We start from the raw sequence: 27,085 nt of genomic DNA, 5'->3' as shown, positions 1-27,085 counted from the left end.
TAAATTAGGATTGCAACTCCCTCTTAGGGGCCTCTATATATGGGGAATAGTATTGTTTTAGTTCTTTTTTTGTGTATATATATATAGAAAAGAAAATGACATATCAAAGAATAGTGAAATAATAATGATATGGGACCAAAAATTAACAAAAAGTCTATTTTCTTTTTCTTAATTAATTAACTACATTAATTCACATGATTTTGTGTGTTCATCCTTGGATTTAAGTGGAAGAAACATTAGTTTAGGATATTATCGTTGATTATATGGTTTAAGACTTAATGCATGTGATAAAAATATTATTTGATTTAATTAACATGGTTTGCTTATTTAGTGTTGTTTTAAGAACAAGTAAATTATTTTTAAATATAATAAATTGAATTAAAAATATTTATAAATATAATAAAATATTACTAATATAGTTATGAATAGATTATGGTCGGGTGCACTACCATCTTTTCTAACTCATTAGAGTTAATCTCAAAATGTATGTCTTAGTGTTTAGTAATTTTAAATTGTGATTAACAATCATGATTAAATAGACCCTATAAAAAAATTTCATATATTTATTTATTTAATTAATATTTCTAAATACTTATTTAAAATCCCATCATATATATATACACACTTTTAACTTCAATTTATATTTTGTGTTCAAGTTATTCTCTTATTTATATATATATTTTTTCAATATGTCATTACATAATTTCAGAATCAATTTTAATAAAAATGAAATGCTTGATCGTTATTATTAAAAAAAAAAGTACTTTAAAATGAAATCATCGAAATTAAATTTGGTCGTCTTCTATTGATTGTGTAGCATTAAACAAAATAGGGAACAAAATATTGAAACGCGAAAATTGCTTTGCTAACATACAACTTTTATTTTCGTCCTTATCACTCTTTTTCTCCATATAATTAAATTACTTTGGTTACTTTGAAATTTAATTAATTAATCATAAAGTAAACCACCATGTGGGTTAGAAGAAGAGATCATCATTGAATCAATAGTGTGGGATGGGCTAAAATTAGATTAAAGTTTGATTAAGAAAAAGCAAAAACTAATAATTATATATCTTGATAGTTACCATAAATTTGACCTTACATATATTTTAAATGGGACTGATCTCGTGATCTAACCCTAAATGTCAATATATAAATTATTTTTTCTAATTTTGTTTACACGTACATTAATGATCAAAACTATTCAATAACTAATTAATTCAAAATTTTGTAATGCTTTTAAATAGCATCATAATAATTAAATTTTTTAAAAAATCCTATGTTTTGAAATGTTGATGGGTAAATTATAAAGTAGTTTAAGGTTGAATGATATATTTAAACTTTTGATTAGGTCATTGCATGTGACAAAGAACAAAAGACCCACTTGCCACTTTTGTTAAGCAAAATTTGGTGCATGTCCTTGGATATACTAACTTCTTGGAGATGCTCTCACCTTATAACTTTTTTTTTATTTCTTTAAAATAATATATGAGGTTTTTATTTTTATTTTTAAAAAAAAATCATAAAAAAAAGAATATTGGACAAAATATTTATCCTCCATAAAAGAATCAAGTGTAATAAATTTTATCTTTTTTTGTTCTATAAAATGTAAATAGTTTGTCAAATTTTTTTATTTTAAATGATAAAACTTTTGAAAATATTTCAAAAATAGTTATAACATATCTTTTACTAATCTATGACCTAGAAGATTGAAAAAATATAACTAGAATGGAATATCATGGTCTAAAATAAAGAATTGGACTATTAGCAAAATATACCAACATGTTTTTTAAAATTGTAAAAAATATAGTAAAATATATTAAATAGACAAATGTATGGTATTGGAAGTATTGATGTATGATTGATGGACTTTTGTTGAAGTGTTTAGTATATTTATAAAATTTTTAAAATGTTGATATGCATTTAATTATGAATTGTTTGTATTGTTGAAGTGAGAATTTCATATGAGAGGGATAGGAAGTCTTTATCTTGAAATTTATGAAAATTCATAATTTTCAAGACCCACTTAATATTGGGCCCAATTGATGATTATCATTTTTTTGTTATCACTTTGTTTCTCACTCATTTCCTCAAATACAAAGTCGACCAATTTTGAAATTCACAATCATATCATCCCCAAAGCCTCCAAAAGAGAAAAGAAAAAAAAAAGAAGGAAAAAGCTCAACGGTTTATAAATAGATAGATATATATATATATATACACACAATTTATATAGCGATGATATGATGAAGCTTTTTGCCATTTTCCTCTCAAAGCCAATCACCAAAAAGCCACTGATGAAAAAGAAGAAATGAGAGTGAATCAAAAGTGTGTGACAGAAACAAGTAATGAATTGGTTTTTCTTTAAGGTTGTAAAGTTATGGAGTTTCAACGAAAGGAAGTAGAAACCCATCAAGTCTGTTTTTAGAAACATGCCTTATATAATTCGGATTTTGATTAATTAATAAGTGTCTTTACCTACACCCTCTTTCATTTCAAAATTAAATTGGTTTATAAAACTTGTTGAAATCTTAAAAATTCCAATGGATTTGTGGTTGTTGTGAGTTTGTCTGCATACTCATTTCTATTAATGAGTGTGAATCTCGTCTTTTAAATTGATCTACATGAAAGTTTTCGGTTGAATACCAAACCTAGCTATTACACTCTAACGTCTAAATTGTAGATTGTATGGTTCAACTAAGAAAATAAAAGTAAGCTAAGGTCCAAATTTAGGGTGCGTTTGGATTGAATTTCTAATTGTTTATTAATGTTTTTTTAAAAAAAAAACACTTTAGAAAACAATCCAAACATGTAATATCTCTTTTCTCGAGAGCCATCAAATGGGCTTATTTGTAATGTTGCTCATCTGACACTCAAATATTGTTGTTACTTATAACTATGACGAAGTCAAGATAGTGTATGTAACATCCAAGGTCATTGTAGGTAGGCATGCCAAATACGACTCAACTATTTCTCAATTGGTATATTCTCCGGTTATCCAATCGGTTCGAAACTTAGTGCTCTAATCCATTCTCATTTGGGATGTATGTTTTAATTCCATGCCGCCTCTCAATTTTCTTTGGATATATATCCATCCGTTTGAGATAAGCGTAGCGAAAAAAGTAAAACAAATAACTCACATGTATATATATTAAATAGAGAAGGTGAAGTTTTGAAGAAAACCATAAAAGTAAAACAAATGAAAAAGAAGAAGGGAAGATTGAAATGATTTAAAATGGCGTCGTTTAGCAGGTGTTTTGTTGACGAAAGGTAATGGTGGAAATGAAGAGTAGTGATGAGGAAGGGGCCATATGCATATGGCAGCTGCCACATTAAAGTCTTTCTTCTAATCCTTTCCTTTGTATATATGTTTTCTTCTCTTTCTTTCTCATCTCTTATTTTCTTATTATCATTTCATTTGTTTTTTCTTAAGCCTAAAATGGTGTTTCGTATATATGGTGTTGTTTGCATGTTTGATGGATAAATAATGCATGGTTGGCAACCAACATTTTGTGTTTCTTTTTCTTTCTTTTTTTGTGGGATTTGATGTCATCTTTTATATATATATTATTGTTTTCTAATTTTATTTCAAAATTTAAATTTAATCTCTATACTTAAAAAAAAAACATATTTATTATAAATTTTTTTTTTGTTATTTTCACGGGCATTCCTAAAACTAAAAGAGGAATTAAATGTATAGGGAAAAGTAATATGGGATGATGTGACCTATCTATCAATTTTGTTGTTTTAATAATAAATCATATTATTCTTACCCCTTTTTTAATTAAAAGAAAATAGAGATATAAAAATAACTATATGGTTGAAATATGAGTCATAATGTCATTTCATGGGAAAAGGTATTTGATTTCACAATTATAAAAGATATATCTTCTTTGTTCCTTTTTTATATTTACTCCTTACTCTTTCTTAATTTTATTTTCTTATTTAAATTACATATCTTTCTTTTTTCTTTTTTTGATACATTGAAATGACATTACATCAACTTCTGAATTAGCAGACGAATTTCTACATTGAAAACCATATGCCCACTTGTCATCACCCAACTTTTTTCTTTCATTTAGGGCTATTTTACTCTTACCTCACACAAACACATACACACACACACACTAAAATTAGCATTTCATTTCTCAATTTTCTCTATGTGTTTGTTAATTTGTATCTATATATATTTTGTTAGGGATAAAAATAATTAATGTTACAAATCAATGTAAACAACCCTTAAAATTTTGCTAGATTAAATCAATTAAAATCTTAAACTTTTAAGGAATGAATGATTTATATTTCCATTGGTTAGTTATTAGGATAAGGAAAGTTGTTTCATTTTATTTTTTATTACAATAAAGTGAATAACATATATACAATCTAATTTTGGTCTAAAATTACATCAAAAAAAAAATGAAGGGTAGAAAAATATATAAAACATACAATATAATTATAATTTGTTAACACTTTCTTTTTAAGTTGGAATATGAGGATCATAGATGACAATTCATAATTATTTTAGAAGATAGAAATTTTTGTTTCTGTAACATCTTTGTCAAAATATTTGCAAGTAGTTTAGTTTGTGCTTTGTGCGTTCATAATAAAAAAAAATGGTTTTGAGCAATATATAACCTCAATTAGCTATCTCAAACTAATAGTTTATATGGTACATGAATGATCTACCATGAGATTTCCAAGTAATGCTTTAACCCACTTAAATTTAGACTTAGCAAAAGTCATGGAGCAATAATACACTTAATTCCTACTGATGAACGCAACATCGTTTGAGGCTTCTTGGGTTTTCAAAGAAATGAGGTAATCGACAAGAACACCAAGACATGGTAGTACTCATCAAATCTTAATCACATATATAAGACGTTCTACACTAAACGTCAATAACGTTCAAGATCACTCAACAAAGAACCAATAGCTAATACAAGGAGATGATTTTGCTCAATTCAAAAGCTTTATGTAATGAATAATATGTGTAAACGTAAAAGTTAACATTTAAAACATCATTTTCTAATTAAGGTTTAAAATGATCCATACATGTATTATTTAGAAAATGACTTTCAAATAGCGTACATTTAAACAATTAGAACGTCAATTTGAAGATTAGAATTTGAAATTGAGTTTTAAAGAAAATCTCTTCTAATTGCAAAAAAAAAAAAAAGAAAAAAAGTGGAATAAATGATAATAAAAATAATAATTTTAGAAACAGAAAAGTCTGAGAGTCTGAAAAGAAATGTTTGGTCTGTTCACCTGATGATCAATTTACTTACTGAAAAAGGTTAGATAAAAAGAGAAGAGAAGGATGTGAATTTGGTGGCTATGAACCCTAAAATCCAAAACTCATAAAGACATGAAAGAGTCCTTTTTAAAGTTCTAAGTGTGTTAAGGGTCAGTGTCCTAATAAAGCCTTTCTCTTCTCTTCTCTTTCTCATATGCATTTAAGACGCCCTGCCCCTAATTCCCCCACTCTCTCTTTTCTTCTTCTTCTTCTCATTCTTCTTTTGTTTTCAAATGCTTTGTCTCTTTCACTTCCAAGAATCATCATTCTGCCACAACAAAAAAAAAAAAAAAAAGAAAAAAAAGTATATTAATTCTTCGACTTGCATACTTAGTATGAATTTCAAAGTTGATAGTGTGGTCGTTGGTTGAGTTTTATAGTCAAATCGAAACTGAGTAAATAGTTTTTTTAAAGATAAACAAAATCGAATCGATTTGATTTTACCCTTTTTGAAATGCACCTCTAATTTTAAATATAAAAAATGTGAGAGAATAAATGATTTATTACTAGTGAATTTTTTGGTTTAGTCCCTTCAAACTTTAACTAGTGAGATCAACTTAAGTACTAAAATTTTATACGTTAATCAATTTAAACCATTCATATGGGTTATGATTCGTTCTTAATTATAGATAAGTAAAAAAGAAGATGAAAAATGATTCATATAAATGAAAATTCTCTATTATGTATATGATTTTAATATTTGTTTTTACTCTATATTAATTATCGCATATGAAAAAGTCGCGATCACAAGTGGATATCATGCATGAGACTTATTTTAATTTAGAATTTGATTGATACTAATTATTATATTGAAATTTTAAGTGATACAAATCTCAAAGTTTAGAAGTGTAAAGTGTGAATTTTTTTAAAAAATTTTAAACCATGTTCATGAACACCATTGTTTATCAAATAGCAAAATGATCGATAAATACTTCACGTAACTAAATTATAGTGTTGTTTTAAAGTATAATTTTCATCCCTTTACTTCACATTTTGATTTTTTCCCTTTAAATATCCAAATTTAATTTCATATAACTTAAAATACTTGATTGAATTTGAAAATAATAAATAATAAATAATAACAATAATTCTCACAAAAATGAAAATGAATGAAGTTTGTAAAAATGGAGAAAAAAAGGATGAATCTGTCAAAGGACAAGTAAATTCAGTACTATGGCTGAAATATCTAAAAGGTTCTCTTTTTTCTTTTTATATTTTTAAAAGAATGCTCAGATTAATATTGATTTTAGTGGACTTTAATAAGTTATTTAGGGTAAATTTAACCTGTATATAACAAAATTTTCAGATTTCATTAATAATAGAGATTTATAGACACTGATATGTTCACGATGAACAAAATCACACAATTCATTTGGTTATTTTTATAAAAAAAAAATCTTTATTTAATTTTCAAATTCGAAATAAAGTTCTAAAATTTTAAACCGCTAAATAGATATATTTTTTTAATATTTAAATAGTGTAAACTTCTAAACTTAAAAAGTAGTTATGGTCTTATTTAAAAAAATTGAAGATTTATTGAACATATACTTGAAAATTCAATCATTTATTTAACATTAAATTAAAAATATGCATATTATTGAACTATATTTAAACTTTTAATCTTTTTAATCAATAATTTGTATCATAACTCGTTGAGTATATTTAGTTGACTTCACATTTATTTTCTATAAAAAAATTTATTTAAAAAGTATTTATAAGTGTATGATACTAGATTTTGATTGTTCTGATCTCGAGATAACTTCAAATGTAAAATTTGTGATTTAGAAAGAGCTTGTTTGAAAAACAAAGAAAATCTTAACACCGGTATGGCGTAAGCCACGTACACCTTCTGATGCCTAGAAGTTTTAGAGATTCATAGTTTAGTAGGTTTATAATGGAGAAAATTGCTTCTCTTTATAAATTTCCCTCTTCTAACTCCTTATAACTTTAAGGTTATATCTTGAGTAGTGGGAGAGTGGTCTTGTTCTGGGACGAGGCCGAGCCAACCAAACTAGAGTCGAGGTGCTTTGGCTCTATCGCCAAGAAGATTAAGCAGACTCAACTTGTGATTGGAGAGCCCGCCCTCGAAGCTAAGGCTGATCGAGCCTAATTGTCTTGAGCCTATCTTTTCTTACTTCTCTTCCCCTCTTTTGTTCATCCCCATTGATTTACTTACTGAAATTAAAAATATATAACATACGTTATAATTTCATGATAAAAATTATCATCTTTATTTTAAAATTTTAAACTACAAAGATAAAATTGTGTACTATTTTGTTAGAAACCAAAATGGAAACTATTCTATGGGAGTGAACTATTGGGTCTAAAACAAGGATTTCAAAAGTAGCCCAACAAAATATTTAAGTTGGGTACATAAACGGGGCTTCTATTGGGCTGAGGCCCTGGATAATGGGCTACCACATAAACATAAGATCTGTGCTGCCGCTTCATTGGGCTGCAGACAGAAAGCCCGCATGACCACGGCCCACATCTCGAGCTTATTTTAAAAGGGGTTGCTTGTTAATTTTCCGAAACAAATAAAAAGAAAAAAAATATATCATCTTTTTCTTTCAACTTTTTTTCTTCAAAATATTGAGCCAGAAATAAAATACGTTATTTTGTAAACAAAATATTAAAATCACTTGTGGAGGTTTTTTTTCACATGTGTATAAACTTTTTTTGTAATTTTTGAATTGATTGGATTGGTTTACTTAAATAAAAGAAAATTAAAGAAGCTAAAATTACAATAAATGTTTATTTTCTAATATATTGTTCATATGCATTATTAGTAATTGCATCAAAAGCTATTTGGATCAATTTGTTGAGATTTAATTTAACATACCAGAGGATCTATTTCATATCTAAAAATGGAAAAGTGTATGAAGTTACTAATATATTGTTCAGTAATATTTTCTTATTTGCAAAACAACTTCCATTTTCAAGTCCAATTTTGCAAATAATGATTATATAGTAGAAAAAGATTTAGAAAGAAATCCATACAAAGTTAGAAAGGGAAATGTAATTTGAGGTGGTCAACAAGAAATTGTAGTTAAATGATTTGGACAGTTTTTTTTTTTTTTTTAAAAAAAATTAATTTAATGAATAAATTTACTGATTTTGGGTATTTCTAAATTCAATCAAATCAAACCTTTCCATTTCATTTTACTTCCAATGAGAGTATCAATCATAATTACAACCCACAAAAATTCTCTCTCTAGGAGAGAGACCTTACTCTTGTTAATAATGCAGAAAGATTCCTAGAGAGAAAAAGAAGATTTGTGTTTTCTTTTGTGTTTTTTGTTCCTATTATATAGTTTATTTAGGATTTTGACCCTAGTAAATAAATTCTTCCTAATACTTTTAGCTCCAATAAAATATGATCTCTACTATTAGTAAATTATATAAATCTTTGTGTTCGATTTCTCTATTCTTTAAGCTTTTTCTCAATCACATAATAAGCTTTGTGTATATTGAATCAATCAACAAAAGGTGCAAAAACAAGCAAAGGAAAGCAGAAAAAGACTTACAAAAAAATGGAGTTAGGAAAACAAGGTTGAAGCACACTTCTAAGGCACCCAATTGGGGAGTAAAGGACATGTGGACTTATGGGATAGGATCCCTTGTTGGGGACTCCAATTTCAAACAACACTTTATACATTTTTTCTTCAGTCACAAGAGATATCCAAAATGGGAAAGACCACTAAAAACTATAATCAAACTATCAACACTCTTAAAAAGTGGGTTTTTGGGGAATATTATACAAAATAAAACTTGAGAAAATGAGATTTGAAAATAAAATTAAAAAAGGAAAAAGGGATTTCATGGAAGTGTGTGAAGCACAGCAGATTGGTGGTGAAGAAGGCTTCTTCTACTACAAGGAAAAAAAGTGCTTGAAAAAGACATTTTACCAAGAACCATATGAGAAATGCATGATTTATTCAATAAATGAATGTGAATAATTAAAAATGCATCAAAATCCCTCGTCTAAGCTTAAAAAAAAAAAGGACCAATATCAAAACCAACACAAATCCTTTGCTCTTTCTAATATTCTCTCTACATGAAGTGAAAGACATTTTCCCTCCACTTCTCTTCTCCAAATGGGGTGGCTCCAATCCCTCTTCTCCCCATTAAAGAAGCTCTGGTTTCGCCTCCATTCTTCGCCTAAAAAACGTAAGTCACTTCCCTTTTCGAACTCAGTTTCATTTCATCACTTACATTCTCTGTTTCTCTCTTTTTGCCTTCTACAATGCCACCATTTCCCCTTCACTTTCTGTTCTTTCACTAGAAAATTATGTAGAAAAGAAAAGAATCTCTTCAACATCCTTTGAAGTTCAAGTTTTTTTTTTCTTTTTTGGTTCATAGTTTTTGGGTAATTTTGATGCAGGAAGAGGGATATATATTCTGTATGAGGATGTGAAATCCTGTCCCTGTGAAGATGTGCATGTGCTTTGGTCAATATTAGTGGAATCACACACTCCATTGCCACCGAAACAATGAAGCTTTCAAGTTTCATCATCCTAAATACACAACTTCTCCACCAATGTACATAAAATATTTATAATACTTTATATATTTGAAGGGGGAAAAAAGAATGCCCAGAAATAAAAGTTTTCCTTCCCCATTTTCATCTCTTTTTTTTTTTTCTTTTGTTCAAAATTTTTGTGTAGCTTCTTTACAGTTGCTTTGTCCAAATCAGCAGTTGAGGCGGCAGTTGAATTCTAAATTCTATATTTTCAAGGTTGATTCTGATAATGACATGAGACAACTATTGAATAGATGGGACAACCTAAAGATGTTTTTGCCTTAGATATACTATAATAATGCCAATGCCATGAATTTTGATTCATATGAGAACAATGTTTTGATTATATTTACTATTTCCTTCATCAATACTGTAGAATTAAGAGACTAAACTTGCTATAAAGACATTTACAAGGGAGAAATACAGTCATAAAAAAATAACGAATCTAGTAGTGGTTTGAAATCTTCATCTTACAATAGAAAACAAATGGTGTGATAAAATCCCCTAATCTGATAAAGTGGCATTTGCTTCATGATATGGTAAGATGGTAAAGTTGTTCAATAATCCAAATCTACCAAATGAAAGATAGTCCCAAAATGTGACTTGTGAACCTAATGGGAGATTTGGGTCACAATTTAAAATTTAAATTATAAAGGAAAAAATAATAAAGGATTTTAAAGACCCGATTATGTGTGACTGATGTTTTGGTTTCTAGGTTTATGCCCTGGACAACACATGTGCTACAATGATTGGTACAAAAGGTCGTGATAATATAAGAGTTTGTTTGTAGTGTGAAGAACAAGTGCCATGTCTTTGAGTTCATGTACTTTTGTAGATTAGTGAACTTTTTTGTTTGATACGAGCAAAAAGTTGCTCATTGGACCTAATTCAATTACACAAATCTAACTTGTGAACCAAACATCTTAAAACTTTCTTGAGTGTTCTCACTATAACATATCCTGACTGCAAATGGGTATCTTAGAAGTTAGACCTTCAGAGTCTACTGTCTCATATAGTTTCTACCATCTTTCAAGGATAAGACTTCTGCTGAGGATAAGTTAAGGATAGTTAATGTATTTTAATTAATATTTAGTTTAATTAGTATTTTAGAATTAATTAGTTCATTGTCCCACCTTATTAGTCAATTTAGAGTCGTAGAAGGAAGCTTTTGATTTATCTTTTGAATATAGAATCTTTTTAATCTTTTCATTCTCTCAAACTCTAGGGGATGGATCTCTTGTTTGGTTATGGATTTGGCTTGATACCTTTCCCGTTGCATCAACTTCTTTTTAATATTTACATCGAAACTTCTATTTGACTTTTGTTTGGAACCTTGCAACCTTGTTTCTTTCTAGATCCCAACCCACAAAGATTTGAAACAAAATCAAGCAGCAAATGCTAATAAACTATAGACCTTACTGAAAGTAAACAACAATCATAATAACATTATTAGAAATGAAAAATGTAATGAAAGAAAGAAAGGCTCTTTCTTTAAGTTTCTGTCACATTAAGTAATATTTTTAATAGAATCAACTCACAGTAAGGATTCCACAACTCTTCTCTTAAACAATTTTTCAGACCGGATTTATATTTTCCATGATATGAAGAACTGCTCTCTCCACGATGCAAACTGCAAAGGATATTAAACTAGAAACGGCTCTGCTCGAATTTTTACCATCTAATAGAATGCCTAAACCTGCAAAGAATATAACAGAAAGTTTTCAGTAACACTTGTTTCCATAATGTTTCGTACCATACTTCAATATAAGATAGAACATCAGATGTACTATGGATCCTTGGTGCACGTGCAATGCATCGAGTGTTCAGTGCAGTCAACAAGACTTTCCCTATCCCATACAGCTTTCCTAGCATCCAGTGAGGTAAACAGAATACTAAGAGGACGCCAACAGTCTTAAAACTAAAGTTAGATGCCATGTCTAGAGCTTGACATAAATTATAGTTAACATATAGGTACTGCAGACGTTGCAATTGGTTAAGATTCAGTTGCCTAATGTCAGAATCGTCGAAGAATCAGAAAGGATCATGAACTTCATTTATCACAAGCAATTAAATGAAGATAGTTGAATGTTAAGCATTTCAATGATTAGGAAGGAAACTATTTTCATGATCTTGTAATAAGGTTCTGTAGCATGAATGTAGATAGCTTTGAGCGAGAGGGTGGTGGGGAATTCGTACGAGGGAAAAAAAAAGAGATACCACAAAAGCCAATTATGACGAGTGAACTCGGCACCTGTGTGCTTATGCTTATCTGCTTATTAGTATTTAAACAAAATGAAATAAAGTTCATAAAACTTTGAAGTGCCATTACCCAGAAACCTTACGAAATTATAAAGCAGATGGTGATGGCCGAGCAACCACACCAGGCAACCATGCTTCCAAAAAGTTTTCGCAGTCAGTCTCTGCACGAGACAGGGCGGCAAGAGGAGTGACAGTAATCTGAAATGGAATCACAAGCTTTTTTAATTCATGACGAGGTATCTGCTCTAATGATAAGTTTTTTTGTGTAAAATGATACTCACATAGCCTTCTAGTAGATATTTGTAATCTGTATCTTCATTATCAATAGGTGCACTTATTACCTACAAAGACAATAACTTAAATTAACGTTTACAAATACAATTTTTTTTTTTTTATAATAAGCTAGGAATAGTGAAACAGAACAATCATCAAAATTATCCAAAATAAAATAATTGTAACAACAAGCAATCTTTCTTTTAATTTTCTTTCTTCTACGTGTGTGTGTATATATATCCATGAAAGTTCAGAAAAGCTTAAAGAACAAACAATCTAAAAGTTCAGAAAAGCTTAAAGAACAAACAATCTAGAACAGAAGAATTCCAAAGTTTAAAAGATCCACTAATAATAATAAGAAATAAATAAACAATTATAACAATAATAAAAAGTTTCGAAGATTGTATTTGTGGTTTCTAAACTGTTGTATTTAAACAGTGAATGGATGGAAGAGTCGAATTTATTTTTGGACTCTTTAGAATTGATTGTTGGAAAGTTTGAAAGCTCCTCTAATTGCCTAATGGTGGTTGAAAGCTGAAACTACCTTCTACGAGTCTGGTGTTCTTTTCACTTTTCGTTTAGATATAATTTTACATTATTTGGTATCAGAACGAATAACAAAGGCACGAGAAAGCTGCAGTGTTACAACATAATAGTGAATGTGGACCAATGTTTTTCTCTCAACTAGAATTCAAGGACACTAGTGTACACATATCAGATCACATCTTAATCTAGTAAGGTTAATATTAGTGACTCTTTTAATTAAATAGTTTGGGTAGAAGGGAAGAGAACCAACCTGCCTCGTAAACAGTTCAGATGAAGATGATTCCTCTGACATTTTACATTCCATTGACGAAGTTGGATCCATTGTCATAGTTGACAACATTTTGCCTCCTTGAGAGTCCGATGTAACTCTCCTCCAACCCATTGTGTATATGCATCGGCCTTGCTTAGTTAACTTATAACCCTAAATAATGTCCCAAAAAAACCCCACAAGAGTTACTGCTAAGTGCTAACCACCTCCTTCATAACATGGAAGTGTAATAAGCAGTCAACATAATACATTATACAGCATAAGTCAATAAGAAAAGTAAATGAAATTTACCCTATGATTAGCAATATCTGTTGGAAAATCAATATTCAAGAAACAATTTCGTGGAAAATTTTGAGCCTTGACGTCAGCTAACATTGCACTTATTATGGGCAAGCAAGCCTGAGCAGCTAGGGTATAGTCTTCTATGTTGCTCCTACCTCCAACCCTGAAGCTCCATAACAAGAACGGCAAATGAGTAAAGACTAATAATAAATTAATAATGAGATATACTTAGACTGATAATTAATATGATGTGGAAATTTTTCAAACAAGATGACAGACCATCTGCTGATCTACGAATCTAAACCTTTCTTCTTCTTCTTCCCTTTTTTCCCTTCTAAGAAAGGATCCCATCTCAATAGATATTACGTAACAATTAAATGATTAAGTTTAGTAATAAAAGAAATCTTTATTAAAAAAGAAAGGATCCCATCTCAATAGACATACCACTCATAAGACAAGGAAATAGAAGGAATGCCATTAAAAAATGCTTCCCGAGCACCAGCAACTGTCCCAGAATACACACTGCAGTTTAAATGAAAGACTACATCAATAAAGTTCAAAACTTCTTTTCAACCACGCACGTACAATTTTTTATATTGATCAAATAGTATTGACTGGTACTAATTTAGACAACCAAAACAGCTACAAGAAAAAATGTTCGTGTTTGTTTTGTCCCAAAGTTTTGGGAATTAATATTTCCAGGTGCTTCCGTGTGCAAATTGCTTGTAGCCAAAAGGTTGATTTCTTCACTGTTCTTTTTAGGAGCACATAATACTCATTATTCATTTAATCATGAGAGCTCTAATAACTTCCAAGTGAGTTGATACTTGGTAAGTTTCTCTTGCCAACACAAGGGCAAATAAACATGCATGTTGAGTAGTGGGTACATATTCGATGCTTTAAAATAATTGATAGTTGAACTGCCAAAATAGTCAATATAAGGAGGAAGTCTATAAAGATTTGTCACTAACACATGATAACCGCAGTTGCTACCCATATTTATGCCACTGACTACCTGCAATTAAAAGTACGATACATAAACAGGCAGGAAGAGCTAAATAAATTTCAACTTGTATACGCCAAGCTCATCAGTGACAACACTGTGAGGTGTGCTTGTATTCAACATTTATTAGTTTAGTTGTTTGATTGATTAGTCCACATTTACAATCACAGATAAACATAGGACTGAGAAATAGCATTCCTTGTGTTCTCATAAATCCTAACTTCTTGTGAGGTCATTCACACGTCAAGTGTGTTCATGTGAACAAACCACAAATAGCTCAATTGAAAAATATACTACAGCCAAACCGTGCAATAAGGGGAAAAGGAATGACCATGTCAGGAACTGTAGGAAAGAGAGCTTTGGATACTCCCAAAGAAGAACAATCTGCCGGAGTTCCTGCAGAAGCATGAAAGCTTACAACCTTGTTAGGTCAATGGAAGAAAATCGGACACCAGCTAAAGTTCAAGTCAATGGTAATAGGTTTAAATGAGAAACCCTTCATTACAAACCAATAGCTTCAAGTTAAATCCATTCCGTCAAAGTGAATATATGTTAAGTTATTACTGGATGAAGAGATATGTAATTGGAGATTGGACTAAAGAAAATATCTTAATGTACATTAATGGTCCCTATATATTGGTAAGGCCTAATCATTCTAGCACACTACTATAACATCACAGCTTTGCAATGGGCACAAACTTTCAACTACTATAGAATTACAGAGGCAGTTAGCTTAATATAAACTAACTGTAGTAACAACAGTATGGTTAACTAACTGATGACAGGCAAACAAATAAACCGAGGGAGTGATTTGTTTCTTGATCAATTTATATTTTTGTAATTGCTAATAGTATAGCCCTCTTCTACCATGAGCTTTTATCTCATTATTTATATTTTTATTAATAAAGAGACACTTATCCTTCTCAAAAGGAAAAAAAAAAATAGACTATTCAAGTATTTAATTTTGAAAATAAGTCATTTTGGTAAAATTGAAGTGGTGGCAACCACTCAAAATAGATTTCAAAAAATACCCTTAAAAGTTTTTATCAAAAGAGTAAATAAAACTGATTAAAAGGGTAATCTTTTCTCTAGTCAATCCAAACGAGGGGTATTACAATATCTCCAATACATTGATACTAACGTTGTTGGGCTCGGCAGTCGGGCTTATATGTAGAACATAAGAAAGTACACACTTCAAAGAACTAGCATCAGCAACTGCCGGATATAGGCTGATTAAAAAAATTGCATTTCTTAAAATCTCCAAAGAACCAAATATAATCATGTAAGGTAGAATAGCTAAGAATTTAGCGATCAGTCTACTTAAGTTACCAGGTAAGGTACAGATTTCAATTGAGAGAATAAAAACATACCAGAAACAGCATAAGAAGTGGTTCCTTCAATTGCCACTCTCTTGACAGAAACAGGATGACGCCAAGTAATAGACTGGCTAACAGCTGACTTTTCCCTGTATGATGCAAACTCAACCTCCACTATCAAATATATAGAAATTCATGTATAATTAAACAAAACAAACCGAAGCTAGTTGGTTTAGCTAATATCTTATGATCTATAACCCAATCCTATCATATTGATTGAAAAGTAAGAACAGCCGAAAAAACAGTTCCTTATATCTCAATTCACACGATCCAACGGCCATCAACATTCGAAAGAAGTTAGAACAACCACTTGCAAAATAGAAAAACAAGAACCAGAAATGCACTAACAATCAAAAGAAATTAGCACCAAACACAAAAGACGAGCGAACAAAATTTCACCAACTATTCCTATCACACAGATACTCGGAAATTGGAAAGAGAAGAAATCGAAAAGAGGAAAAGAGAGAAGAGGCGTACGAATCAGGAGCACAGACTTGAACATTGTAAAGCTGGGTGGAGACGAGAACGCGAACCAGAGAGCGAAGACCGGGTGCATCGATTCCGTCGTCGTTGGTGACCATTATCGTCGGGCGACTGTCTGAATGGACGGTGGTTGCTTCCATATTTGCGTACGGAGAAGGAGCTCACCGGAGCAACGTAGAAGAAGGAAAGTTTGAGTATGGCCTCGAGTCCAGGAAAATGATTCTAAAAAGCAATGTTGCAATTTGTAATTATATTTGGTTCTTAGTGGCCAATTAAAAAGCTCCACTCCTTCAAAAAGTTACAAAAAAGACTTGTAATTTTTTAGTGTAAAGTTATTTGTATCAATTTGTACTTTTAACTTTTATAAATTATGTACCTAATCTTGTTGTAGTTTTAATTTTAGACTCTCCTCGATGCAAACGTACGTTTCTAACAATCATACATTTCTATATGTTTCAACTGGTATCAGAATAATAGATTTTCTACCATCTCTATTAATAAACAATTTCTATTTGTATTCGTCACTGATAAATATTAATAGACTTATATCAATCTTTAACAAAGATTACTAGACTTTTGTGGTGCCTAGATATATAACTTGTAAATAATTTGATCCAAGTTATTTAAAAAATCCTCTTTCAAATTTCATAAAAAAATTAATAATTAAATAACATTCTCAAATTTCATTAAATTTGGAAAACAATATTAATAATATACCAAACAAAAAAAGCTTTCATATTGTTTATCTCAAGAATTTATCAATTTGATATAGAATAATGTTCTATAATTCATTAAATATCTCTTAAAATATTTTCGTGATAAAATTAAAAATTTAGAATTAAACAGTTATTTATAAAATATAGCAAACAAATATTTTCAAATGACTTTGGTGAATTTAGGTGTATTTTGTAAATAATTTTAATATTTTGTTGTTTTTTAAAATGTCTACTCTAACGATGAAAATAAAGTTGTTTTTTTATACTATTGGTGACTTTTTTTTTCGTTTTTTAAATAGTTGTAAATAAATAAACAACAAAACAATAAATTTAGAATGAAATGAGTGAATTTAATCTTTTTAAAACTACCGGCCCAATTGGTAACGTTCTCATTCTCTGTTTCATGTTTTCATTTTCGTTTTCATTTTTAAGAAACAGAGGTATTTGATAACATTCTTTTGTTTCTCGTTCTAAAAGAAATATAAATGTTTCTCATTTTAGAATGAATTATTGGAAAAAAAAATAGTAGTTTTTTCAGTTTCGTGCATGAGTTGTTTTTATTGGTTTACTTTTTATCAATTATTTATAAGGTTTTCTTTTCCTTTTTCTCAATAATTTTTATTAGTTTTATTTTTCTTTTTCTTAATTATTTTTATCGGTTTATTTTTTCTTTTTCTTTTTCTCAATTATTTTTCTACTTCCTTTTCTAATTTCCTACGTGGTTTCCTTTTTCTTCCTCTTATTTTCATCTTCTTCCACAAATAATCGTTGTTCACGTGGTTTCCTTTTCCTTTCCATTGTCTCCATCATCTTTTCCAAATAACCATCATCTTCCTCTTCTTCTCATTGTCTTCACCATCTTCCACTTTGCCTCCTATCATCTTCCTCTTTACACGAGTTTGGATTTTCGTTCAATATGTGGGTATTTATCTTCCTCTTCGTCTTTCAGTCTTCCTCTTCATCGTGGGTTTTCGTCTTCCTCCTCGTCGGCTCTGTCCTTCAGATCTCAATCTTCATCTTGATCTCCATAAGATCACTAACACATTTTTTGCTTCTGTTTTTTTTTTCTAGAAACAAGAAAAAGAAACAGTTAGCAAACACATTTACGTTTCTTGTTCTAAAAGAAAAGAATAAACAGTAAATAAGAATCAGAAAACATAAAACATAAATGTTACCAAACATGACCTACAAACCTCAAAATCAAATGTTTTACCTATACCTAGTACTTATTAACAATGTATATATCTTATTTATTTTTTTATGAAGTTTTATCTTTTAAATAAATTTTATTTTCTTATATCTTCGTAATTATATGATTATTGACATTTATTAAATAACAAATACCGTTTAATTTCTACTTAAGACAAGACTGTTTAATTTTATTTTGAAACAATTATCTTTTTAGTTTTCAACTTTAAATGAATGTCTTTTTGTTCACGAGGTCTTCACCTTTTTATTTTCTAAATTTATAAAAATATACCCATTTAATTTCTCGAGTTTTCAAAAGGTAGTCGTTAAATTTTTTAAAACAGATTTAAAATGTCATGAAGTATTTTTGTGTTTGATTTTTTAAAATAGTTCAAAAAAGTATAATTTTTAAAACTTACTCTTTCAATTTAAAATATTATATTATTATTTAAAACAAATGTATAAAGTTATTTGAGACAAAACAATTATTGTAAACCTTTGAAATAAAAAAAGGTATTTAATTATTATTTTTATCTACATTAACCACTAAATAAAAAGATTAAAAAAACGTGTTGATATTTTATAGAAAGTAAAAGCAAAATGTGATTTTGAAAACTTTCTAAATTTGTTGAAATTATATAAATTTAACATTTGAATATTAAATAATCAGAGAATAAGATATTGGTATTTGATTTGATTTGATTGTTTTTCTTTTTTTCGTAACGAAGATGACGTGTGACGTCTTGGAAGAGGTCGTAATGCGATGGAATAGAATCTTGCAAAAATGCTTTCCGCAATTCAACAAAACAAAATGCTTATCCTCCTCATTTTGATTTAACAATAAACTAATCACTTTCCCACAATCATTAAATAATATATAAAAAAAATGCCAATAATAACATAATTTAGTTGGGAGGATATCTTATTTAATAAAGAGATTTCAAGTTCAATTTCTCTAATATTTGACTTATACTAACAAAGAAAATGGAGTGCAATCCCTTATTTATCATGGAATAGATTTTTGTAGAAAAAATGGAGAGTACGATATTATATGTAGCTTAGACAAAGTATCTGGAGATCGGTGTTAGTTTTGAATAAAACATGACCACAAAAAATGACCATAAACATGTGGAAAATTTCAACGGTTGGTCGGTTTTTACAAGATAGTGGGCTATGAAAATTAGAAAACATAAAGAAAATAATAAACGATCACTAAGACAATAGATTTGTGTTTTAGTTTAGGGTCGGCGATTTTGTACTTCTTTTTTAAAAAAAAAACTAAAATGTATATAAGTTGATCGGTATGCAAATTTTTTGTATGAAAATCAACCGATCGACCTTAATTTGATTGTTACTAATAGTTTTTCAAAACCTATATAGATCTATCACTATTAGACTATACCTAATCATTGTTAATTAATAATCATAAAATTTCTTTTTCTATTTTTAATATACAACAAGAGCTAGGTAGATATGCTAATTTTTGGGAAATTATTCTGGAAAACTCTTTTTATTTCAATTAGACGATTTTAAAAATAATATTTTTAATTAAGTAGGTTAAAAAACCTCAAACTTTCTTACTAAAGAAAAAAAATGATACAAATCATATATAAAAGAGTTTAACGTGGTTCAAAATACATCAAAGTATTCAAATATATATGAAAAGTTGCACCAAATGGTACTTCCGTTTAATCTTGGGTGCACATGACTTTATCACTACTATTGGTTAGGCACATTGGCCATGCCACCTTACCTTTGAGCTCCTTCTATCGTCCAACTATGCCATACGCTTCTAGGTGCACTAAATATTGGATCAGACACTTCATCTTCCTTGTCTATTTAGATTTTTGGTGTTATTGGTAAAAGTTGTTCCAGTTTTCTTTGGTCTAGGAATTGAGTTGTTGTTAAGTCATCCATAAAAATATGGAAGAAGCTCAATTAAAAGGAATCTTAGATTTTTTCTATGATCCATTTGTATAAACATTAACAACTTTGAGTTATATTAGTTTATCTCGTTAACAAGTAAGTGTGTGGGTCAGTAAAACACTAGATAATGTCGAGATAGTTAGAAAGTAACAAAATTCGCACATCTTCCTTCTTGGCCTTGGAAGTTTCAGGGTCTATCTCTCTAGTAAGGTTGGATGAAACTAAACAAACAAAAGTCAACCAACCACAAATTCCTAAACCATTAATGGAACCACTCTGTAAGAAATACCTCCCAATTTTGAGATCTTACCACTTTTGAGCAAATAGGAGGAGAAAGTTGAAGACGAACTTTCAATCAACCCAATCAACCCAGATTGCGAGTTTGAGGTACCAATTTAGAAAGTAATACATTTATAACTTCCACTTTTATGTCGATTTCAATTGCACGAAGTTAAATAGTTCAAATTTGCATCAATTGATCAATGCACAACAACTGTTTGATGATATGCTTCTATGAAAGTCGTTTCTTCACTGTGCTATTTGTATTAGTTTTTTCTTTTTCGTTTTTGTCGTGGACATCCCATATTGACGTATATAGATGCAAGATTAGGAACGAACTTCAAAGTGGATTTTTGTTCTTTGGCTAGATCATTCAATAAATTACAAATGGTTTGTCCAGGTCTTAGATATCCCCTCTATTCATTGATGATGGTGAACCTCATTCAGTTACTTATGATGTTTAATTTAAAGTCAGAAGGATCATGACCCAGTTGATCATTGTCTACTTTTATGATATTTACAATACGGGGACATCTTTTCACTAAACTTGATTGAGGTTCCGAAAAGTAAGGAGACAGGATAGTTTGATATCCATGGGAAGATATAACTACAAAGGAAAAGGAAAATCTACAACAAAGAATAAGGAAAATCAATGATAAACCCGATTATAGTGTTTGGCAAATGGCCTTGTACACCTTCCTAACTGAACAAACATGCAATAGGTGAAAGGAAGAATCATGATGTTGAGAAGAAGCTCAGAACACTCGTGTTTTTATTAGCTTATTGGTCCTTACCACGAGCCATTATGTTATTGGCATCGCCATACTCATATAGCTTGCCACATGACCTAAACCACCGGAAGACGCATGTCTTGAAACCCATTGGAGCACGCTGTTCGTTCTCTGACTTAAACCAAGCCTCCGAATAGCCGAACGAATCAAGCAAAGGAGACAATTGAACTGATAAGTATGACAAAATGAGCTACACTGACAAAATGAGCTCCGAAGTGTAGGTGGCCAAACACCACGACTGCGCAAGTTTATGTGACAGGTCTCAAAATCATTTCTAGACTGAGATCTATCTCGGACGCCATATTGGCAGCCCACATTGTCTAAATTCATGCATCAACACATGAGCGTTACATATGTAGCTCACTGAGTGACAATTAAGATTGTTGCTGTGGTACATTCCATTTCTAAGCATATGAATTCAAACATGACTTCAAGGAAGAACTCCTCCATTTATACAGCAGTTTTGACTCAAGAAGTGCGGGCTGGTGATATCCACAATTCAGTACAAAAGGCGAGAGGAAACAATAAAAGGAAGCTAGTTTTCTAATCAACCTCTTTATTTACTTCCCTCACAAACTGTCAAGTTTTTTTCAGTATTTCGTTATGAAGAACTTCAATTCCTCGTCTATCAGAATCAGAATCTTATCTGAATATATATATATGTCTGTGTGTGTGTGTGTTATTTTCCAAAATTAGAAGCTCTAGATGGAGAAATAGGTTGGGATTCTTTAACAATATACATCCATTTCCATCTGCTACTGACTGGAATCAAATGAAAAGATTTATCATTATACCCAAATGACCAAACAACAGCCAAAAGAGACAACATCCCAGATAGATCGATTTCAATATAGTTATAAACTAAACCAGAATTAAATCTACAAAATCATCCAACGAAGTACTCAGATTTTAGTCATTAGCCGTGGCTAATTGAAGTGCCAACAATTCCTCCTCAGGGATGGTTTTAATGTGGCAATCTGAGCGAGGATAAGCCACACATAGAAGCGAATAGCCTTGTGCCACAACGTCATCGCTCAACATACCTTCGCTTTGGTCGACGGTGCCACTGACAAGGCGAGCAGGGCAAGTCATGCAAACTCCAAGCTTGCAATCGTGAGGAATTTCTAAGCCATTGTCCAAGGCACTGCTCAATATGCTCTCATCGGGATCGACCTCAAGCTCGGTAGTCTGCCCCTCGTGCTCAATCACTACTTTGTACGACCGGACCACCAAGCGCCGTCGTGAACAGCTTATCTGAGTAGTGGGTCTGACTGAGGAAAGCTTGATGGGTTGCTTTTGTTTTGGTAGGGAGAAAGCGGAAGGAACAAAATGAAGAGTTGCCATTGTTTTCTTTTCTCTGCTTAGGGATGAATTGAAAATGAGGTAATTTGTGAGGTTGTGACCATTCGAGGGCGTTGATGAAGAGATAAGGTTCTGATTTCAAGCATGGCCCCATCACAGATTCACAGCGGTAGGGAGTCTTGAGAAATTAGTTTTCTGAAACAAACTTGGTGTTTTGCACCCCTATGGTTGTTCAATAAAAATTTTAATATTTATTTTAATTAGTGAAAGTAATTGTTTTGAAGGACAAATATGTTAAAATATTTATTAAGATGGAAATATATATTTTGCTATATTTATAATTATTTCAATCAATTTAGTTATATTAGAAAACATCTCAAGAAAAAACCAAAAAATTCTTGGGGCCTTAAGATGCAATTTTCTTAATTCATCTCCTTCCATTCGTTGTTACTTGAATTCTTGTGGCCTTAAGATGCAATTTTCTTAATCCATTCGTTGTTACTTGAAGTTGTCAACTCCTCTTACTACTAAATTGATATCACATTAGAGGGATCCTGGGATATGAAAGTATGATTAAGAAAAATCAAGTGAATTGTAAGAGTTACTATCTATACATTCTTTCATTAGCTTTAATCGTTTCATAGTTTGTTTAGCTTTAGGTTGAGTACCCTCGAAAGGGTAGGAGACCAAATCCAGATTCTGAATCCTAGGACATTACAGCATCAATCAAGTATGGTTTATTTTCTTTCCTATTTTTGGGAAACATGTTCATGTTTTGCTTGCAGCTTGCGGCTCCGACTGAAAATAGGTTTTGCAATGCCTTTCGATTCATTCGTTTAATGCAGACCATCTGTTTGATGCTATGCTTCAATGAGTTGATCCATTCGTTACAGGTTGTGTTGTTTTTCTTAACCTAGGCATATAAATACTTCTTAGATTTTATGTGGCTTCATGTTCTTGGGAAGATGGTTTGCTTTTACTAGCCCCTCAATTTGTTCGAGTCCTGCAGCTTTTGCACAAAAGCATTGCCTAAGGTAAGCCTTGGAAGTGAGAATGAAAGGATAGGTCATTGGAGACCATTGCAAACGACTCATCCAAGCCTCAGATATCCCCATTGTTTATGATGTCGAAAATAGATATTTCTCATGACCCATTTGATTATTGTGATTCAGATTTTGATGATATGGACAACATCAGAATCCTTGGGAATCTATCTCTTCTATAAACTGTTATAAGCTTGTTTGTGTGAAATTTTGTTTTAACAACATTCTGTTCAATAGGAAGTTTTAAGTTTTAGAATACTCTTCAAATTTCACGTAGTTTGATTATGCTGCAATGGATTCTTCCTTCTTAACACAAATTACAATCCAGTTTCTTCCGTAGAAGCCATTGGATTTCAGTTACAAAGTTTACATCTCAAGAAAAAAAATCGAACTTTCAACTAAAGAAATCTTGAACTCCTTTTCCGGCGAAAACTCGATCGGACAGCTCTGCCAATAAGGCATTCACAGTGAGCAGAACGACACTAGAGCCAGCAATAACGCCGATCACTACCCCCGTCGTGCCCAAAACCTTTCGAAACGCTGGCCATTCAATCTCTTTAATCTCCTCCGCCACTCCGCCGATCAGGTCCCCTTCTTTCTCCACCTTTTGCTGCTTCAAAGCCTCCTGAATTTCGGCGCCCAAATTCGCGCCGGATTCTGCTGATTGGTCGGCCGTTTTCGGCTCCTCCGTTGGTGGCCCTGCTTGAACCTCCACACCGTCGGATTCTGTATTCTCTTGGCTTTCCTGCACAGCATTGACGGCGGAGAACTTAACGTTTCTGTTGGATCTAATCGTTGGGAATCTGATCGTATGTTGTGAGTGAGGATGAGAATGATGAGGGGAGCTCCGCCGTAGTGGTACGAACAAGGAGGCGGTTCTGTTGGTTAAAGTGGATGGAACCGTCGGAAATTTCAGGGAAATCGGAACGGCCATTTTCCCTGTCGGTGAGCGGTGGAGAATCAGATTGGATAAATCGGTTGAACTTGACAGTAGTCAGAGCTTGGGATAGCTGGGGCTTTGTTTGTGGCCCACATTATCTTTCACGATCCTTGGATTCTGTGTGGGCCTAATGTGGAAAAGCCCAAACATTTATACTTGGGGCTAGCCCATTAGAATATGGGGTAAGGTTATTCACTATGCTCCCCAGGACAATTTTGTTTTATTATTATTATTATTAAAATAGTTTTAGGTTTAGTATGTAATCTATGTTTGTGTTTCCTCAGCTTTGCCTCCATCATTTGGAGTCTAGATTCACTTTTTTCAAGTGGGGAAACAGATGGACAACTTATAGGTTTAACAAATTCAAATTGAAATCAACATTAAATACAAAGTTGAAAAATATTAGGACCATTAACAAAATATCTAAAATGGGAAATTAATGATACAATTTCGAAAGTTTAGGATTTAGGATCAGAAATTACTTTTTTTTTTTCCATAGAGAAATAATGGGAAATTTTGAAATTAGACTAATTGAGATCATAAACGGTTATTAAATTTTTATGTATGATAAAATTATATTATCTTCAACTATTATTTAACTGTATTATGTGTGTGTGTATACACACACCTCTATTATCTCCCTAGCTATTTGCCAAATTGGCAAAGCTTACTCTATCTTGAGATGAATGAAGTTGAGAGAGTGAAGTATTGAGCCACCAAAATTGGCAGTGGTGATGAAAATAAAATAATATAAATGTGCATATATAAATCCCAACAACATAGAGTAAAATATGGTGATTACATGAGAATAATTCCAACACATACTCCAAATAAAACCTTAAATAATTGAGAGAGAAAATGAAAATGGTATAGTTAAAACAAGACCAAATGTGTAGACCAAGGTATCTTGGGGATCATACTTAATACAAAAAATATATGCATCAAAATACTAAAAGAATGTCTTTCTTTTTAGATGCCCTCTTGGAATCTCTCTTTGGATCCACTTTCCCCTTGTACACTTTTTACTTCATATCAAAACAAAACTCCTTTAAATTCCTCTCTCTCCCATTATCTCTTGGGTTTATCAAAGCTCTAAGTATGTAGTGTGTGGATGGCTTTGACACAATTTTGATGACCCTTATTTCAAAAGAAGAGGTCAATTGTAAAAATGGCTTCCCATTTATTACATTCTCAAACTTTTAATAAAAAATTAAATCTTAATTGCACCATCAAACTTATAATAGTAGTAAAAATTATACATTCAAAAATTGTAACTCTCACACTTATACAATTGTTAGTAGTTGTGAAAACTTATACAACTGTTAGTAGTTGTGAAAATTATACATTCAAAAGTTGTAACTCTCGCACTTATACAATTGTTACAATTTGTATAATGGTTTAGTTTTAACACGTCTATATAAGTTTAAAGACTTAATATTTACAATTGAAAGTTTGAGAGTGTAATTACAACTATCATCATACTATTTAAATGGTTTTTATGATTTGTCTTAGAAAAAATGTTCATAAAGACAAGACAAGGAAAATTTTGACCTTGAAATTATATACCTATTAAGTCTTTTGTCCACATGTATTTTAAAATAAGATATTTTAAATATAATAAAATAAATTAAAGTTTTTATAAAATATACCAAATATATTACAGATAGACATTGACAAAAGTCTATCATTGTATCTTTGATATAATATAAATTTCGTTATATTTTGTAAATAGTTTTATATTGAATGAGTATTTTTTATTTACAGCCCATATTAATTTTATTTATGTTATGATTAAAGTCTTGTTCATCCTAAAATTCTACTTAGTTTTATACTGTATGATATGTTTCTTTTTAAAAGCAAACCTACTAACTAATTGGATACAATATAAATAAATTGAGGGTATAATTAATAACTTTCTAGCTTCTAGAAATAATATATAGCCAGACCTTTTTTTTCCATTGGAAAATGATTTATACTTTTGAACTTTGTGAAATGAAAAGCATTAAAGTGGACTTTGGTATACTAAAAAGGAGATAGAATCTCCTTTGGAAATATAGAAAATTAGAAATTATTAAAGGCAGTGTATGTGCAAAAACACCTTGTTCTTTACCAATTCCTATTTGTCCAAATTGAGATGCTATAAACTTCTAGCCACAGTTGGTAACAAAAACTCTTTTTATTTTCTGTTCTTTTACTTTATTTACCTTTTCATGATCTAGATAAATAGATATCGATGTTGAAGCCTTAATTTTATGCGTGCATAGGAGAAAGATTGTTATGCTGCCTTTGGAAAAAATAGAACTATGAAAGTGAAAATTTTTAGTTTAATTATGTGCATGCATATATAGAAGAAAAATTTATAGTACCTCTATTCGTTAATTGTTGTATCAACATGCTTTTTTAAAAGTAGTGTGGAGTCCACTCATGTGCTAGTAGGAAAATTGCTTTTAGTATAAAAAAATGGTGGATTTAATGAATATTATTTCATGGCGTAGGCTTCTTCTTTTTTACTTTTTTGGATTCCCATCCCAATTGCCCATAACTATGGGAAATTGGGACTGTTTTTCTTCATCCTTTTCTAATAACAAAAATAGC

The 27,085-nt window shown here is 30.7% G+C and overlaps 3 protein-coding genes and 2 long non-coding RNA genes across 8 annotated transcripts; 2 read left to right on the top strand and 3 right to left on the bottom strand.

The window, feature by feature from the left end:
- Positions 1–9,100: 9,100 nt before the first annotated feature.
- LOC105434837 lies at positions 9,101–10,139 on the top strand. Its single transcript, XR_968928.2, has 2 exons — positions 9,101–9,463; positions 9,678–10,139. It is a non-coding gene; the product is annotated as an uncharacterized LOC105434837 (long non-coding RNA).
- A 1,095-nt stretch (positions 10,140–11,234) lies between these two features.
- LOC101206491 (5'-nucleotidase SurE) lies at positions 11,235–16,552 on the bottom strand. 4 transcript variants are annotated; one of them, XM_011652679.2, is made up of 10 exons: positions 16,300–16,552; positions 15,817–15,911; positions 14,778–14,842; positions 14,415–14,458; positions 13,888–13,965; positions 13,453–13,606; positions 13,144–13,314; positions 12,356–12,415; positions 12,145–12,272; positions 11,235–11,511 (listed from the first exon to the last, which is right to left on the bottom strand). In XM_011652679.2, exons 1-9 carry the CDS (start codon positions 16,443–16,445, stop codon positions 12,162–12,164), a joined length of 924 nt encoding a protein of 307 aa, XP_011650981.1. In that variant the 5' UTR covers positions 16,446–16,552; the 3' UTR covers positions 11,235–11,511; positions 12,145–12,161. The 4 variants fall into 4 exon arrangements, with proteins under 4 accessions (XP_011650981.1, XP_031739232.1, XP_004134138.1 ...); XM_031883372.1 differs by having other exon boundaries at positions 12,153–12,272; XM_004134090.3 differs by having other exon boundaries at positions 12,158–12,272.
- Positions 16,553–19,921: 3,369 nt separating this feature from the next.
- On the top strand, positions 19,922–21,643 carry LOC116402481. The gene is made up of 2 exons (XR_004214873.1): positions 19,922–20,522; positions 20,815–21,643. It is a non-coding gene; the product is annotated as an uncharacterized LOC116402481 (long non-coding RNA).
- Positions 21,644–21,929: 286 nt separating this feature from the next.
- Positions 21,930–22,694, bottom strand: LOC101206257 (ferredoxin C 1, chloroplastic). The gene has a single exon (XM_004134089.3). The coding sequence runs from the start codon at positions 22,547–22,549 to the stop codon at positions 22,115–22,117; it is 435 nt and encodes a 144-aa protein (XP_004134137.1). The 5' UTR covers positions 22,550–22,694; the 3' UTR covers positions 21,930–22,114.
- A 1,104-nt stretch (positions 22,695–23,798) lies between these two features.
- On the bottom strand, positions 23,799–24,547 carry LOC101206011 (preprotein translocase subunit SECE1). Its single transcript, XM_004134088.3, has one exon. It carries the CDS (start codon positions 24,482–24,484, stop codon positions 23,945–23,947), a length of 540 nt encoding a protein of 179 aa, XP_004134136.1. The 5' UTR covers positions 24,485–24,547; the 3' UTR covers positions 23,799–23,944.
- Positions 24,548–27,085: the final 2,538 nt, after the last annotated feature.

Source organism: Cucumis sativus, chromosome 3 (assembly GCF_000004075.3).
Source record: "Cucumis sativus cultivar 9930 chromosome 3, Cucumber_9930_V3, whole genome shotgun sequence".
Classification (NCBI taxonomy): Eukaryota; Viridiplantae; Streptophyta; class Magnoliopsida; order Cucurbitales; family Cucurbitaceae; genus Cucumis; species Cucumis sativus.
The sequence above is the reverse complement of the archived record's forward strand: the minus strand, read 5'-3'. Positions and strand labels throughout refer to the sequence as shown.

Excerpts from the sequence above, each read along its gene's own strand:
- LOC101206257 (XM_004134089.3), bottom strand. The coding sequence starts at position 22,549 with ATGGCAACTCTTCATTTTGTTCCTTCCGCTTTCTCCCTACCAAAACAA.
- LOC101206491 (XM_011652679.2), bottom strand. The coding sequence starts at position 16,445 with ATGGAAGCAACCACCGTCCATTCAGACAGTCGCCCGACGATAATGGTC. Across the intron at positions 15,912-16,299 it reads CAAGTCTGTGCTCCTGATTC|GGAAAAGTCAGCTGTTAGCC; the intron begins GTACGCCTCTTC and ends TGCATCATACAG. Across the intron at positions 12,273-12,355 it reads AATATCTACTAGAAGGCTAT|ATTACTGTCACTCCTCTTGC; the intron begins GTGAGTATCATT and ends ATTCCATTTCAG.
- LOC101206011 (XM_004134088.3), bottom strand. The coding sequence starts at position 24,484 with ATGGCCGTTCCGATTTCCCTGAAATTTCCGACGGTTCCATCCACTTTA.